Below are 17786 nucleotides of genomic sequence, written 5' to 3'. Positions count from 1 at the left end.
GAACTACACGATCATTGGGATAAGGTGAGTTAACTTTTTTATTTTTTTTAACCCTTCCAGCACTATTATACTAAGCATTCTGTATTCAGAATGCTATTATTTTCCCTTATAACCATGTTATAAGGGAAAATAATAGAATCTTCAGAACATCAATCCCAAGCCCGAACTTCTGTGAAGAAGTTCGGGTTTGGGTACCAAACATGCGCGATTTTTCTCACGCGAGTGCAAAACGCATGACAATGTTTTGCACTCGCGCGGAAAAATCGTGGGTGTTTCCGCAATGCACCCGCACAGTTTTCCGCAACGCCCGTGTGAAACCAGCCTTATAGGATAGCTGTCTTGCATCTGGTGGCATTAAAGACAGAGCCTGCTAAGAGCTCATTTGCAGACCCTCTTCCCAGAATTCCATAGAAGAGTTGCTTGGCTTATAAGACTCCTCACGTCGTTTTGGCACTCTCCATAAGGATATATGGTATGCCCCCGATTCCTGAGGTTTAGCACATACTTTATTCATTATTAATCTGTATAAAAGCGATCTTCCTAATTGTGTTTTTTTGTTTTTGTTTTTTTGCAGCAAAGCCAATCAGGCCTGGACACTACCCTGCCTCCTCCCCTACTAATTCCTATGGAGTCCGCAATTCTGACTCATTAAGTTACACTAATAACATCTTTCAGCAATACCAAAATATGTACATGCATTCATCCAGCCCCACCAATGACACATTGTAAGTATCGTAACTATAATTGTGTCTATGAAACTAAACAGCAATCGGTTCTGCTTCGAACATATAATTCATGCATTGAAATTTTGAAGAGGGAATCCACCTAGAATTTATGCTTTGACATGCCACATCATGGAGCACCAGGGGCATAGCTATAGGGGGTGAAGAGGAAGCAGTCGCTACCGTACCCAGTTGACTGAGGGGGCCCAAAGACCCTTGTGTCACATAAGAAGACACCGGTATTATAGAAAGTTCATGCTGGTCAAGTTACACTTCTGGCTGGAGGGAAGGGGTTAAGTCAAGAATTTGGCGGGGGGAGAGGGGTGCTCCTTTAATTTTTGACTCAGGCAGCACGAAGGCAATGTGCTTCCCTGCCCCTAGCCACAAAGCACTGAGGGAAGGGGGGCCCAGCTGAACTCTTACACTAGGGCCTATGAGCCTTTAGCTACGCCCCTGCGGAGTGCCCAAAGTAGAACATCTCTGATACAAGATCCTGAGCAAGGATTTGGGTGGCCCTTCGATTCTTGTGAACTTCATTGGCCGGCACATATCTGACATGTCTGAAGATTAATTTTGGGTGGATTTCTTCTTTCACAATTAGTGGTTTGTGGAGAAAGGCCAGCATACTATAGTTCCTATTATATAAATATTTCTCCATTTGGATTTGGCAGAGTAGGATAGAGATTTGAGCCATATCTTGCAGCCTTAGGCTATGCTCACACTTCAGATTAGCCTCTGGCATGCATTTTCCTGGCAGAGGCTTTACCTTCGGCTTTAGATTTTAACATATGGTAGTTGAAATGCTAAAAACAGCAAAGGAAATCCCTGTAGAATACAATAACAAAGTCATGCTGTAGTACCATAAAACATGCCAAACATAGATAAATAATGAAACCATACCGTAGTACAACATTTCCTATGCCGACCATGTGAAAAATTAGATAAGTACATCCAGAGGACTTGCTGATACAACACATGCATACTATAGACTCCCTGAAGTAACCGTGTACGGCAGGGAAGCTGCTGGAGTAAAGAAGATGGAGAAACCAGTCATGTCGTCTGGGCATCGTCTGTAGAGAGGATATCAGGGAGAACAGGGACACCAGGTCCCAGAAGGTGGCCAGAGCATAAGGAGATAAGAGAGGCCAAGCTCCCCCAGGAAGCCAGAGAGCGCTCTGCTCTACAAAGAGGTAGCCAAGACCAGGACACCAGGCCCCGACTGGTGGCAAGTGCGCGCCTTACTGACTCAGAACAGAGCAGCGCCCTGTGTACAGAGTTTACAATAGGACACTCATCACATAGATAATAAATGGCACGAAAGGGAAACTGTTTACAAAAAGGAGCATTAGAGGAACATGCAACATGTTGGATACAAGAAACAATAACCGTTAGGTCCATATAATGATGAAAACTATCCATCAAATAATCAATAATGACAAAAGGTTAGTAAATGAGATTAACCCAGGAGGGACAGTCACTTACTCTGTCAGTAGTCTTAGCAAGTCTAAATATTAATTAAAATAGATCCATCGAAAAGGCAAAATGTCGAGATCAAAAACAGTAAGGACAAGAAAATCGTAAGTACACATGAAACTCTCAGCTTAGACCGTCAGGGGTCAAGGTTTGGAGCTGATGAATCCAGTTAGACTCATTTTTTGTGCATGTGAATAGTTAATGGATCTCCCCTGTAACAAGACTTTTTTCAGGTTGACTTCATCCAATTGATAGTTTTAAACTATATATTTATTTTTCTCTCTTTCTAAGGGATTAAATGGCATCTGTCAGCAGATTTGTACCTATTACAATGGCTGACCTGTTGCAGCTGAAGGCATCTGTGTTGGTCCCATGTTTTAATATATGCAAATGAGCCTCTAGGACAGGGATGCCAAACCTGCGGCAGCTGTTGCAAAACTACAACTCCCAGCATGCCCGGACAGCCTACCGCTATCAGTCTACAGCAGGGCATGGCGGGAGTTGTAGTTTTACAACAGTTGGAGGGCCGCAGGTTGGGCATCCCTGCTCTAGGAGCAATGGGGTTGTTGCCATTACTCCTAGAGGTTCCACTCTCTCTGCAACTGCACTTTGATCGACAGGGCCAGGTGTGATGACGTTTTCACTACCTTATCAATCAAAGTGGAGAGGTCGCAGGAGTTGCAGAGAGAGCTGAGCCTCTAGGAGTAAGGGCAACGCCCCCGTTGCTCCTAGAGGCTCATTTGCATATATTAAAACATAATTTTTCTCAGCAATTTGGGCACGTATGAATATGGGACCAACACAGATTTCTTCAGCTACCAAGTGCACATGTAACAGGTCAGCCAGTGTCATAGCTACAAATCTGCTGCCCTTTAAGATTTTGTTGTTGTTCCTAAAATGTTTAGTTTATATATTTATAGCAGGATTTTATTCCGCATCTTTCGTTATCTTATTTAGCAGCATATTAAGTAGAGCGCGGTGACTACATACTGCTTTAACACTGCTGACTTTATTTTTCACTAGTTTCACCAACCCATGTTCCACTGCAAGAAGCAGTTCTTCCACTAGCAGCTTGCTTCCCTACCAGAAGATGAATGTGGACAATGGTAAGACAACTCCGTAGCAGGACAGAACAATATTAGACTGGGTTCACACCACCCTTAGCCTAGCCCTCTACTGGGCTTTTCGTTGGGGGTTTAGGTTTGTATACCCGAAAAATGTTATTTGGACGTATACTGCGAAGGACCCTTTCACTTTATTGAGGCAAATAGAGTCTAAAGGATTAAACCTTGGACTCCATTTGACCTTTCCGTTTATTTCTGCCAGACATAAATGTATTGGGTGTATAGTGGTGCTCTTCATTTTAAAGACGGCTTTGGTTGATGGTTGAACATTAGTAGAACAATCATCTGGTGAAGGTTTGTTTCACACATGGCCATACACATTTTAGTCCATATTGACTGTTACAGTTGTTACAACTGCCCATAAATGTTAAATGAATGCAGGCAATCAACAAAAGATCTTTCTGGGAACCTTCTTTTAAAGAAAGATCTTTTGTCCAACTATTGGACTAAAATAGAAAATGCAGTTGACTTGTTCTCAGACCATAATGGTCTATTATTGGCCGGCTGAGTGATCTTTTGTTGACCTGGCAAACGTTCGTTTTCGTTGATATCACCCATTTTGATCAACTTTAGACTAATAACTATGGGTGCGTTTAGAGTCTATTCACACTGTGTTTACAATGTACATCAAGAGGAATTCCAGACAGACACACTGTGCCATTGCATAGGTATGAAACCCATAGGTTCCCATCAGCTCAGTATACCTTTTTTACCAATATACTGCTTCTGCCACTGTCCTTTAGCAAAACAGGTACAGTATGTATTACCGTACTACTAGGGTATGTCTCAAGCTGCTAGAAACCTACAAGCTGATGTTTTGATCTGATCACAAAACTTCTAGATGAGTTCTAGTATTTTAAAAAAAAAAGGGGTTCTCAACTAAGCTGTGGAAGGGAGTTTCTGCAGCACTTACCATTCTATCACTCCTCTGATTCCACAATATCGGATGTGACCGCCAGACTGGCTGCAGGCTTTTCTGCTCAGTTCTCAGCCGAATGTGCTCCACAGGGGCGTAGCTATAGTGGAGGCATGGTAAACAGCTGCTGCGGGGCCTAAACTGAGAAGGGGCCCTCCCAGGAAGAGGACTAAAAGATTTTATTGTCACGGCCCCCTCAACAGTATTATACAATGACATTATATACAGTGACATTATATACAGTATATACGTGTAGGAAACGGACAGAGTGACCGCCTAGCCTGGTCTGAGAGAGCGATCTTAACTAGCCACAGGAGTGGGGGGGTTGCATGGGGGGGGATTCCCTAGTCAAAAATTTGCTGTGGGTCCCAGTCAGTTCTAGTTACGCCACTGGTGTTACTGTTTCTTCCTGTTCAGCTTTATGTACATTATACAGCTGAACAGGACGAACCAGGGACTCATCCGGTCAAGACCTTGGCGAAAGAGCCCACAGCCAGTCGAGCGGTCATGTGATTACAGCCGAGATTGCGGAATTGGCGGAGCGACAGAATGATAAGTACTGCGTAAAGTCTCTTCCTCCCACAAATAATAGCTGAAGCCCAAATTTTGTTAAAGCCTCAGAAAACCCCTTTAACATGCCAGAAAGGCATGCTAGATACTCTTATAGCTTCTACAGCAGGGAAAAGGTATAGGGTTGTGGAGGTTATTACTGCTCAGACCTAGAATGATTGCTATAAGGCTTGTAAAATAATAAACCACAAGATAATGTGTCTGATAGTGCGTGTTCTCTAGTATTTACTAACACGCTGCTTAATGCAACACGACATGCTGCTTTAGGCCTAGTTCACACAAATGGGGACGGGACGTTTTTTTGTGTTCCGTATACGGTCCGTATAGGGAGCCATTCATTTCAATGGTTCCGCAAAAAAAAGGAATTTACTCCGTATGCATTCCACTTCCGTATTTCCGTTTTTCCGTTCGGTTGAAAGATAGAACATGTCCTATTATTGCCCGCAAATCACGTTCCGTGGCTCCATTCAAGTCAATGGGTCCACAAAAAAAACTGAACACATACGGAAATGCATCCGTATGTCTTCCGTATCCGTTCCGTTTTTTCTGAACCATCTATTGAAAATGTTATGCCCAGCCCAATTTTTTCTATGTAATTACTGTATACTGTACATGGCATACGGAAAAACGGAAAGGAAACGGAAACACAACGGGACTCAAAAACGGAACAACGGATCCGTGAAAAACGGACCGCAAAAAAACAATAAAAGCCATATGTTCGTATGAACTAGGCCTTAGGCTACATGAACACGACAGTAAAAAAAAACCATAAAAAATATTGTTAAAAATTGACACGTTTTCAGTTTTTCATGGACATTTTTTGCATCCATTATCTGGCCATGTATCCGTTTTTAATTTTAAACATATTTTTATTGAAAGCACTTATATATGACATTACATCACAAAACCGCAAATCCAATGAGTCAAGTGCCATTTTAACATACAGTGTCAAGTTAGCATATAAAATATGCACATAAACAAATGATTACAAAGTGGGAGAGGGGAGGGGGGGGGGAGGTATAGTAAGGTGGGGGTAATCCCAAGTTGCAGAGAAGACTTCTCTAAATCTAAAACACAATCACATCAAGAAGGAAAACCACGAAACTCACACCATGATCTCCATATCCTTGTGAATTTGGCTGTACATCTGGTCTCCCATCCTACAATCTGTTCCAACCTGTAGATGTCGTCACATTTTGCTAACCAATTGGCCAATGGGGGTAGTAAAATCTTTCCGCCAGTGTGAAGAAAATGATAAAGCCGCCCTAAATTAGGGCATTTGAGATGCACTCTGGTGCTCCAAATATATGTACCCCCCCCCCGGGTTAATATCCACGCGTGGCTGAGAGACTAGACGCGTACACATAGATGGTCAATGCAATCTCTAACTTTTATTACATGGGGTAAGCGTATATACATCTTCAGAAGAGGGCAGTCCTCACTGAGGCTTAAAGGGGTTGTCCGGGTTCAGAGCTGAACCCGGACATCCCTCCATTTTCACCCAGGCAGCCCCCCTGACATCAGCATCGGAGTAGTTCATGCTCCGATGCTCTCCTTTGCCCTGCGCTAAATTGCGCAGGGCAAAGGCATTTTTAGGAGTTCCGGTGACGTACCAGGGCTCTCCATGGGGCTGACAGGAACCCCGGTGACGTCACCGGCACTGAAGGGCGGGATTTAGCTCTGCCCTAGCCAGTAAAATGGCTAGGGCAGAGCTAAAGCCCGCCCCTCAGAGCCGGTGACGTCACCGAACACACTGCCGGGCGGAAGTTACCGCCTGGCAGTGTGTTATTGAAAACAAAAGAGCCCGTGCCCTGCGCGATTTAGCGCAGGGCACAGGAGCGCATCGGAGCATGAGATGCTCCGATGCTAGGCTCAGGGATGCTGCCGGGGTGAAAATAACGGTATGTCCGGGTTCAGCTCTGAACCCAGACAACCCCTTTAAACATTGTTTCATTGGTCAAAAAAGGAAGAAGAGATAAGAGAGAGGAGATAGCACCCTGGCATCTGCGCACTGGGCCCTACTTTGGAATGTGAACTAATGTAAACATCTGGTTACAATCGCCATTTTGTAATGGCTTCTATTCTAACAATAATACTGCATACGTCATATGTGACACTTCAAAGAGGTGCTTCTCTATAGGCAGTGAATAATATATACATATCATCGAGCCATATAATTGGCTTATGCACTCCTTCACTCTCTATATACCTCCCTTGTTGGGACACCTGTACAAGGATGAGAAATCAGACACTTCTCACAGCACAGCTCTTTGCCCTCCCTCTCTCTTCTCCAGCCTTGTAACAAAGAGGGGGTAGGTGGGCACTTGGAGAAGAAAAAAGTTAACTCATTACAATCCTAGATATACAAATATATAAAATAAAATTCACACATCTTTAACACAAATAAGGATTCTACCTACTGCAAGAAGCTGTGTTAACAGAATTTTTGTATGGACTGGGCATTTGATTTGATCAGTTAAACTTAATAGGCTCAATTTTGGTGAAGGGGTGATTGTGACCTCCCAGACACGGGAGAGGACCTGACACACCTCGTTCCAGAAGGGGTGGATAACTCGACAGCTCCACCAAATATGTATATAGGAGCCTATCTCTGTCTCACATCTCCAACACAACTGACTGACCTCTGGGTACATCTTGTGTAGAGTCTCAGGGGTGTAATACCAGCGAGTAAGGACTTTATAATAATTCTCTTGCAATCTGACAAATGTTGAGATTCTGGGGGTCAAAGTGATGCAACGCTGGAGGGCTTTCTCTTTGGGTGATACTTGTAGATCATCTTCCCATTTTTTAACATAGTCAAAGGTTGCCAGCCTGGCCTGGAGAACCAAACAAGTGTATAGGTTCGTAATTTTCTTAGCGGGTTCTCGTGTCAAACTTGGTAGGGTGCTTCCATGAAAAAGGGAGGAAATTATTGAGGTAATATTTGATGTGTAAACGATGGAACATAGTTAAAGAGGATATATGTGGCTTAGTGGCTACCAGAATAGTGCTGACCAAAATAAAAATAAAAATAATAATACTTGCCTCAACCACTACACACACCGAAACACTTGTCCTCACTTTACATCATGTTATCACACTCGGAGTGCAAGTTCTGCTGCCTCAAGTGACAATGAGTGTTCTAGTGCGTGGTATTCTTCTTCTTTTTTTTTTTACCCAAAAAAGGACCTTTTTCACACTGTACCTGTTTTTCATGTCCTTTAGATTGGTGCATTTATATCTATACAGTCAATAAAAACCGTCCCATTGATTTCACTGGAGTGAAAATGGCAAAAATTGGACGCCTTGTTTTTTGACGAGTGCTATTCACTGGCCATTAAAAAATCGCCCACAGACTTTAATTTGTTCTAAGAAATTTTCACTGTTGTGTGCATGTAGCCTTCTACTGTATTACACTATGGCATGTAGCAGTGACGTGTCTACAGTTCATAGATAAATGGTGTCATATTAAGCGAATGTTTAACAAACTGCTCTTTTTGCCCATTGTGCTGACAACAGGCAATGCTACAGACATCAATGATAACCGGTGAGTCAGGGGAATACGTCTGTTGTAGGAGGGACTCTTTTCACTATTCTGCATGACCCGTATGCGCTAGATGTGGGTGTCACCGGGCTAGAAACTGATGATGTGGACCGATGTGGACTGCCAAATGGAGTTTTCAAGGCTTCCAATATTAATGACCTATCATCAGCATAGGTTAAATATTCACTAAGGCTGCATTCGCATCACCGTTTAGCATTAACTGTTTTTCTGATCCGTCAGAAGAAGAGAGAGAGGAAAAAAAAAAACAGGATCCCGTAAAAAAACTGTTGCATCAGTTGTCGTCAGTCTAGGCCATTTCCGTCTGAGATCCGTTTTCTAGATGGGGAAAACAGTACTTTTTTCCTGTCTATAAAAACGTCTCTCTCTGAAGGAAATGGTTCAAACGGATGACAACTGATGCAACATGATCGTTTTTTGTTTTTTTTTACAGGATCCTGTTTGTTTGTTTTTTATTTCCTCAAGGCCGACCTTTGTTTTTTGGCGCTAAATGCATGCCAGATTCGTGGGGCAAAAACCTCTGTGTGAACTAGCCCTTATATGGGTAATTTTTTTTTCATTGTATCTATTTGCAGAAGTGATTTGCCATGCGGCTGTGAGGCGGATGAACAGTCACAGTTATTTCCCCTTCATCAGGAGACTGCAGCCAGCTAATAACAGGGTTCACTAGATAGGTCTTTTCACCTGCACTTCCAGGTAAGTCAGCGGTATTAAAGGGGAATTACGATCTTACACATTTATGGCATGTCCACAGGAAACGCAGTAAATGCCTGATAGGGACAGGTCCCTCCTCTGTCTATTAGCAGTCGGTCCTGTAATCCCTATTCATCCATTCAGCACAAGATTAATTTTTTTATTGAAATCACTAGAGAGGTAGAAACGATTTCATGCACCTCTCTCCATTGAAGTCTGTTGGAATTAAAGGAAACCTATCAGGTTGAACATGGTGTCTGATCTGTAGGCGGCATGTTATAGAGCAGGAGGAGCTGAGCAGATTGATATATAGTTTTGTGGGAAAATATTCAGTATAACCTGTACTTCATTCATTTAAAATCCTGCTCATTCTGGGCTTTGAAGTCCAGGGGGCGGTCCTATCAGTGATTGACAGCCTTCCCTCTATGACTGTGTATAGAGATAGCTGTCAATCGCTGATAGGACCGCCTCCTGGACTTCAAAGCCCAGAATAAGCAGAGATATAAATGAATAAATTACAAGTTACTAAATCTTTCCCCACAAAACTATACAGTAGATATAAAAAGTCTACACACCCCTGTTAAAATGTCAGGTTTCTGTGCTGTAAACAAATGAGACAAAGATAAATCATTTCAGAACTTTTTCCACCTCTAATGTGACCTATAAACTGTACCACTCAATTGAAAAACAAACTGCAATCTTTTAGGTGGAGGGAAGAAAACAAAAAAAACTAAAATTAGGTGGTTGCATAAGTGTGCATGCCCTCTTATAACTGGGGATGTAGCTGTGTTCAGAATTAATCAATCACATTCAAAATCATGTTAAATAGGAGTCGACATACACCTGCCATCATTGAAAGTGCCTCTGATTAACCCCAAATAAAGTTCAGCTGCTCTAGTCAGTCTTTCCTGAAATTTTCTTAGTCGCATCCCACAGCAAAAGCCATGGTCCACAGAGATCTTCCAAATCATCAGTTGGATCTGATTGTTAAAAGGTATCAGTCAGGAGAAGGGTACAAAAGAATTTCCAAGGCATTATATATTCCATGGAACACAGTGAAGACAATCATCATCAAGTGGAGAAAATATGGCACAACAGTGACATTACCAAGAACTGGACGTCCCTCCAAAATTGATGAAAAGACAAGAAGAAAACTGGTCTGGGAGGCTACCAAGAGGCCTACAGCAACATTAAAGGAGCTGCAGGAATATCTGGCAAGTACTGGCTGTGTGGTACATGTGACAACAATCTCCGTATTCTTCATATGTCTGGGCTGTGGGGTAGACTGGCAAGACGAAAGCCTTTTCTTACGAAGAAAAACATCCAAGCCAGGCTACATTTTGCAAAAACACATCTAAAGTCTCCCAAAAGTATGTGGGAACAGGTGTTATGGTCTGATGAAACCAAGGTTGAACCTTTTGGCCATAATTCCAAAAGATATATTTGGTGCAAAAACAACACTGCACATCACCAAAAGAACACCATACCCACAGTGAAGCATGGTGGTGGCAGCATCATTCTTTGGGGCTGTTTTTCTTCAGCTGGAACTAGAGCCATAGTTAAGCTACAGGGAATTATGAACAGTTCTAAATACCAGTCAATATTGGCACAAAACCTTCAGGCTTCTGCTAGAAAGCTGAACATGAAGAGGAACTTCATCTTTCAGCATGACAACGACCCAAAGCATACATCCAAATCAACAAAGGAATGGCTTCACCAGAAGAAGATTAAAGTTTTGGAATGGCCCAGCCAGAGCCCAGACCTGAATCCGATTGAAAATCTATGGGGTGATCTGGAGAGGGCTGTGCACAGGAGATGCCCTCGCAATCTGACAGATTTGGAGTGTTTTTGCAAAGAAGAGTGGGCAAATCTTGCCAAGTCAAAATGTGCCATGCTGATAGACTCATACCCAAAAAGACTGAGTGCTGTAATAAAATCAAAAGGTGCTTCAACAAAGTATTAGTTTAAGGGTGTGCACACTTATGCAACCATATTATTTTATTTTTATATTTTTTCTTCCCTCTACCTAAGCTATTTCAGTTTGTTTTTCATTTTAGTGGTACAGTTTATAGGTCACATTAAAGGTGGAAAAATTCAGAAATGATTTATCTTTGTCTCATTTCTTTACATTTTAACAGGGGTGTGTAGACTTCTTATATCCACTGTATATCAATCTGCTCAGCTCCTCCTGAATTATATCATGCCGCCTTCAGCTCAGACAGCAGGTTCCCTTTAAGGAAAGTGGCAAACACTAATTTTTCCTTGATTTCAGTGGGAAAAGTGGCCGCATTAAATAGGCAAATGGGAGTCACGTGACATGCCTATCCTTCTGATCGTTGAAGGTCTTAGAGGTGTGGTGAGATCCACACATCTTGTGAATGTGCCTTACGTGTATAAGATAGGTAGACGTGTATACGTAAATGTCCAACTTTAAATAAGAAGCAAAGATTATTTCCAAAATGTCAGCAATTTCATGTAGGATCCTTCTTTGGTGCTTTGCATTGGTCTGCAGACGTTAGCTCAGACACATAGCAGTCAGAAGTAGGTCTGTAGGCGTAGACCAAGCACAGCGCAGTTTCCGCCCAGTAATGCGCCGCGGTTTTTTTCACCTCTAATGCACTAATCTATTGATCTCTCTCTGCTTTCTCTTCCTTCTTTTCCACTTCCAGTCTCCAAAGGAACTGAAGCTTATTCCCAGCATGCTGCAAGTTAGCTTCCTGTGGCCTCTGCTGCCAGCCATTATCTTCCCTGTATGACTCTAGCTCAATGTCTTTCTACTGTGCTCTGTTAACGTACTGTATACTAACAGCTGCTAATGTTTATTCTACACCTTTGCAATGCACTCAATGATGTACCCACTTGTGTTTTCAACTCAGTCCTCTAAACAAACTTAATGTATACCTGTCAAATCACACACCGTGTTATTTACCTGGGGTTAGTTATGTATCCAAAGGAATGGAATAAAATGTGACAATTAAAATGTATGTATAGTTGTCTTTTCAGTGCTATGGCCTCGACAGCATGCTGGGTGAGAAACATGGGTAAAGGGAAATTTTCATGAAAAACATCATGAGGTATGAACTGTAGAAATCACAGTTTGCAAGCCTTCTGCGTCCAATCCCCAGTATTTCAGCTGATGCCGATATTGACCTCAGGGGAAGTTTTAGAGCAGCAAACACAGCAGCATTGTATTACGTGGTCGAGTACTCAGCAGAGTATAAATCAAGAATAAGGCCTCATACACACGACCGTATTTTGTTTCCGTTCCATTTTTTTTGCGGATAGGATGCAGACCCATTTATTTCAATGGGTCCGCAAAAAACGCGGACAGCACACCGTGTGCTGTCCGCATCAGTATGTCCGTTCCGTTGCTCCGCAAAAAAAAATAGTGCATGTCCTATTTTTTTCTAGTTTGCGGACAAGGATAGGCATTATTACAATGGATCCGCAAAAAAAAAACGGATCCGCCAAAAAAACGGATGCCATACGGAACATCATCTGTTTTTTTGCGGACCGCAAAACACATACGGTCGTGTGCATGTAGCCTAAGGCTTGCCATATTAGGTAGCTGTCAGCTTGACCGAGCATGCATGTAATAGGGAGCAGGGAATAAGCCACTGCAAGACACCTCTGGCAGCAGCTCATCTCTCTTGGAGAACAGAAGGATCGGGCATGTTGAAACCCAGATGCCTGATCTTTTTATCCCACCGTCATCTGCTGTCGAGTTGCTGGAAGCAATGAGGCCCCATACACATTAGCTGGTGCTGTAAATCTGCAAATTTGGCCGACATATATGTAATGTGTATGGGAACCAGAAAACTGTTAAAGGGGTTATCTTATGATTAATATAAAAAAAAAAAAAAGCAGACATCATATAGTAGATCCAGAGTCTTCCTGTTCATTGCTCCAATTACTCTATTAGATGTATATCAAGCTGGCAGCTCAGGAGGGTATGTCCTTTCTGTTGCAGCTCATGGGGAGTGTCCTTTCTGCTGCAGCTCTCTCCCTATAAAGGATAAAACTGAGTATGTGCGTCCATTTCAGTGAGACAGACAAAGAAATCAGAAAAACAAAAACAGCAGGTGGTGCTATACAGATACATTTTGTTGAATAACTCAGTGGCTGTATTAAAGGGGTTGTCTAAGTTATTTTTATTGATGGCCTATCCTCAGGATAGGTCATCAATATCAGATCTGCGGGAGTCCGACACCCAATCTGATATTGATGACCTATCCTGAGGATAGGTCATCAATTAAAAAAATACATATTTGATGAATATTTTAAATATTTAATTAAATGCATTTACAAAATTACTAGATCCAGGTGCTGGTCTGAAAACTGTAGAATACTTTTGTTGGGACAACCCCTTTAAACACACATCAATATCTAATAGCTATGCTGTTCTGTTTCAATTCCAAATTATTTCTATTTTCCTTAGAATAAAAAATAACCTTTATTATATTTCTTTAAAATAAACAGAGAGTGAATTAATATCTCTCGTTTGGCGTATTTTATATTCATCTGTGTTATATTCTCAAAAAGCCTCTGGTGATATTAAAAGACAAAAACAACTATTATTGGTGGTACTGATAGCTGGGTACAGGATTTTATAATAATGACGGTGGTTGTGTTAACTCACACACACCACTGCTACATAATGCTGTATGCTGAGAGTTAGGTTACTTTCACACTCGCCTTTTGGGTGGATCCATCATGGATCTGCAAAAACGGATCCGTTTGTATTATCTGTAATTTAGCCAAGACGGATCCGTCATGAACTCCATGGAAAGTCAATGGGAGACGGATCCTCTTTCTATTGTGTCAGAGAAAACGGATCCGTCCCCATTGACTTACATTGTGTGCCAGGACGGATCCGTTTGGCTCAGTTTTGTCAAGCGGACAGCAAAAAGCTGCAGACAGTGTTTTGGTGTCCGCCTCCAGAGCAGAATGGAGGCAAACTGATGCATTCTGAGCGGATCCTTTTCCATTCAGAATGCATTAGAATGCAAACTGATCCGTTTGGACCGCTTGTGAGAGCTCATGACGGATCTCACAAACGGAAAGCCAAAACGCGAGTGTGAAAGTAGCCTTAGTCGCTTATCTTTAACAACATCCTTGTTGCCAATGTAGCAGATTATTTCAGTATCCTACGGTATTAACTTTGTTTCAAGTAGCTCTTAGTATCAGCTTCAATGCCAATATTTTTTCTTGCTCTGACAGAGCTATTATGTTGCTAATAATTCCCCTCCCAGCTATCCTCCATCAACATTTTTTCTCTCACTGCTGGGGACGCCTGCAGGTCGACCCCTCAGCTTTCTCAGACATTAATGTTTCTTGAGTTTAAAGGGCTTCTGTCACCCCCCAAAAGTCATTTTTCATTTTTGGGCTAATTAAAATCCTTATAGTGCGATTATTCAATATATAGGGCTCTTACCTTTTTCTGTGGCTTTGTTTCTTTAAAAATCGCACTTTTATAATATGTTAATTACCTCGCTAACAGCAAGTAGGGCGGTTACTTGCTGGTAGCCGCCGCATCCTCCTTTAAACCCCCCCCCCCCCCCTCCTGCTGATTGACAGGGCCAGCGAGTGCTCTCCTCCTCCGGCTAGCCCTGTCTGCAATTCAAATCCCGCGCCTTACATGTTTTCATTCGGCGCAGGGGCTCTGAGCGAAGGACGTTCGCTTCCTCAGCACTCCCTCAGTGCGCCTGCTCCGATGACGTCACCTCTAAACCCGAAAGGAAGTGCTGAGGAAGCGAGCGTCCTTCTCTCAGAGCGCCTGCGCCGAATGAAGACACGTAAGGTGCAGGCACAGGATTTGAAATGCTGACATGGTCAGCCGGAGGAGGAGAGCGCTCGCTGGCCCTGTCAATCAGCAGGAGGAGGGGGCGTTTTTTTGAAAGGAGGATGCGGCAGCTACCAGCAAGTAACCGCCCTACTTGCTGGTAGCGAGGTAATTAACATATTATAAAAGTGCGGTTTTTAAAGAGACTAAGCCACAGAAAAAGGTAAGAGCACTATATATTGAATAATCACACTATAAGGATTTTAATTAGCCCAAAAATGAAAAATGACTTTTGGGGGGTGACAGAAGCCCTTTAAACTCAAGAAACATTAGTGTCTGAGAAAGCTGAGGGGTCGACCTGCAGGCGTCCCCAGCAGTGAGAGAAAAAATTTTGATGAAAATTATGGAGGATAGCTGGGAAGGGAATTATTAGCAACATAATAGCTCTGTCAGAGCAAGAAAAAATATTGGCATTGAAGCTGATACTAAGAGCTACTTGAAACAAAGTAAATACCGTAGGATACTGAAATAATCTGCTACATTAGCAACAAGGATGTTGCTGAAGATAAGCAAGTCCATTGCGGGAATCACGCTCCGTGTGTGAGTGTGACCCTCCGCTCTGGACTTGCAGGAGCGCACGGCATTATCATGATTTATAATGCTATGTGTCTCTGTTTGGCCTTATTTCTACAGAATCATACTGACAGCTTTATGTCACTATGATTCTGTTTAAAAAAAGGCCAGAGGCACATAGAATTATAAATCATGATAAGGGTCCATTCACACGTCCGCAAGGGTTTTGTGGATCCGCAAAACACGGACACCAGCAATGTGCATTCCGCATTTTGCAGACCGCACATTGCCGGCACTATAATAGAAAATGCCTAATCTTGTTTTGCAAAATTGCGGAACGGATGCAGACCCATTTTGCGGACGTGTGAATGGACCCCAATGCCGTGCTCTCCTGCAAGTCCAGAGCGGAGGGTCACACTCACACACGGAGCGCGATTCCCGCTATGGACTCGCTCGTGTGAAACGGCCCTAACTCTCAGCATACAGCATTATGTAGCAGTGGTGTGTGTGAGTTAACGCAACCACCGTCATTATTATAAAGTCCTGTACCCAGCTATCAGTACCACCAATACATTGAAAAGATCTGAAAAAAAGAGAAAAACACTAATAGCTTTTTGGTCTTTTAATATCACCAGAGGCTTTTTGAGAATAAAACACAAATGAATATAAAATACGCCAAACGAGAGATATTAATTCACTCTCTGTTTATTTTAAAGAAATATAATAAAGGTTAATAAAGATAATTTGGGCCTGAAACAGAATTGGCATAGCTATTAGCTATTGATGTGTGTTTAGTTTCAAAATAATTTCTGGGCCAATAAGGGTAAATTTTTGCTATAAACAACCCCTTTAAGCTACAAAAATCAATGTAGAAGAGAATCTAACCTCAGTCACTGGCCTTAAAAACAATATAAGTAACGAATCTTTCCCTTTTCGTGAGCATGGTCCATTGCACTGTTCTGTCTCCAGTGTACGTCTGTGTCTTGAATTTACAGATACTATTTATTAATGTTTTATTTTTTAATGATCGAGTAAATTGGGCAATTTACAATAAAGATAATTCAACTCCTATTTTGTTTTATAACTTTTATTTTTAAAAGCGACGTAGTTTGGGAAACTAAAATAAACGATTGACACGTTCTTTGAAAAATGTTACCTGGATCTCATGATCCAGCTAGAGGGAAGATTGGGAATGAAAAGGGCATATTGGTCTGCAAGCGATTGAGAAAGGTTTGGTCGATATTGGATTGATTTTCAGTTACAGCAAAAACTTTCTTCATCCAGTCAGTGTTTGGTTGACTCCTATATATAACTTTCAGAAGGTTGCATTTCTAAATTAGTTTTAGGGAATGCAGTCAGGTTTCCACCATTTCAGCCGGATGATACTGACACATAATGTACAGATTTCAGCCATAGAGAAGGTACATGTTCAGTACTTTCCAGTCAGTGTCCCCATCAAATGCATAATGAAGTGGGTGACTACCATCAAGACAATATTTGGTTGCTACAGTTTTTACCGTTCTCTTACCAGCAATCTAGCCTATTAGGAAACAGAGGTGAGAAACAGGATATCCATTTAAAGCTATTGTCTCACTTCAGAAAATGGCATTTATTATGTATAGGAAGTTAATACAAGGCACTTACTAATGTATTGTGATTGTCCATATTGCTTCCTTTGCTGGCTGGATTCATTTTTCCATCACATTATACACTGCTTGTTTCCAAGGGTTATGGCCACCACTATTGCACAGATACGAGGTGGCTGGGTTGAAGGCTGCTGCACATGCATGTTTATGTGTGCTTATGTGGCCCAGGCTACCATAGAGCCCAGTGCCTTTTCCTATAGTCTGCAAGCATGGTCACCACTGCTGGATTACAGGGTGGTCGTAGCAGTGTATAATGTGATGGAAAAATGAATCCAGCCAGCAAAGGAGACAATTTGGACAATAACAATACATTAGTAAGTGCCTTGTATTAACCTTCTCTACATGACAAATGCCATTTGCTGAAGTGTGGCAACCCCTTTAATTTAAAACAACGAAGGGTGGATTTGCACTAGCGTAATGCCATTCCGTTATAGGTTCCCTTTATAACAGAATATGACGGAATGCAAATAAGGAAGCCTTTAAGAGGCATTCCGTTTTGCTCCGTCCTAATAGAAGTCTGTGGGCATGCATAACGGATCCATCTGGTTTCCGTTATGCAGGACAGAAAAAAAAGTCCTGTCCACTTTGTCGGAAACTGAGCCCCACAGAGTGGTGGCTGGAGGACTCTGGTCTGGCCACCACCAAGCCCAATCCCCGTAGAAGTGAATGGGAGAGCACAGCACATGACCGCTCCCATTCACTTCTATGGGCCCAACGGAAATAGC

The 17786-nt window shown here is 42.2% G+C and overlaps 1 protein-coding gene across 1 annotated transcript in view; it reads left to right on the top strand.

Annotated features, from left to right (window-relative positions):
- The window catches only part of KIF5A (kinesin family member 5A), a 149815-nt gene extending 137724 nt beyond the window's left edge, over nt 1-12091 (top strand). The window contains exons 26-30 of the mRNA XM_044286264.1: nt 575-725; nt 3219-3301; nt 8325-8352; nt 8943-9063; nt 11730-12091. Coding sequence (XP_044142199.1) covers nt 575-725; nt 3219-3301; nt 8325-8352; nt 8943-9021 — 341 coding nt within the window. The 3' untranslated portion in view covers nt 9022-9063; nt 11730-12091. The remainder of the gene's footprint in view (nt 1-574; nt 726-3218; nt 3302-8324; nt 8353-8942; nt 9064-11729) is intronic.
- Nucleotides 12092-17786: the final 5695 nt, after the last annotated feature.

The sequence above is a fragment of the Bufo gargarizans genome, chromosome 3 (genome assembly GCF_014858855.1).
Source record: "Bufo gargarizans isolate SCDJY-AF-19 chromosome 3, ASM1485885v1, whole genome shotgun sequence".
NCBI classification, from domain to species: domain Eukaryota; kingdom Metazoa; phylum Chordata; class Amphibia; order Anura; family Bufonidae; genus Bufo; species Bufo gargarizans.
The sequence above is the reverse complement of the archived record's forward strand: the minus strand, read 5'-3'. Positions and strand labels throughout refer to the sequence as shown.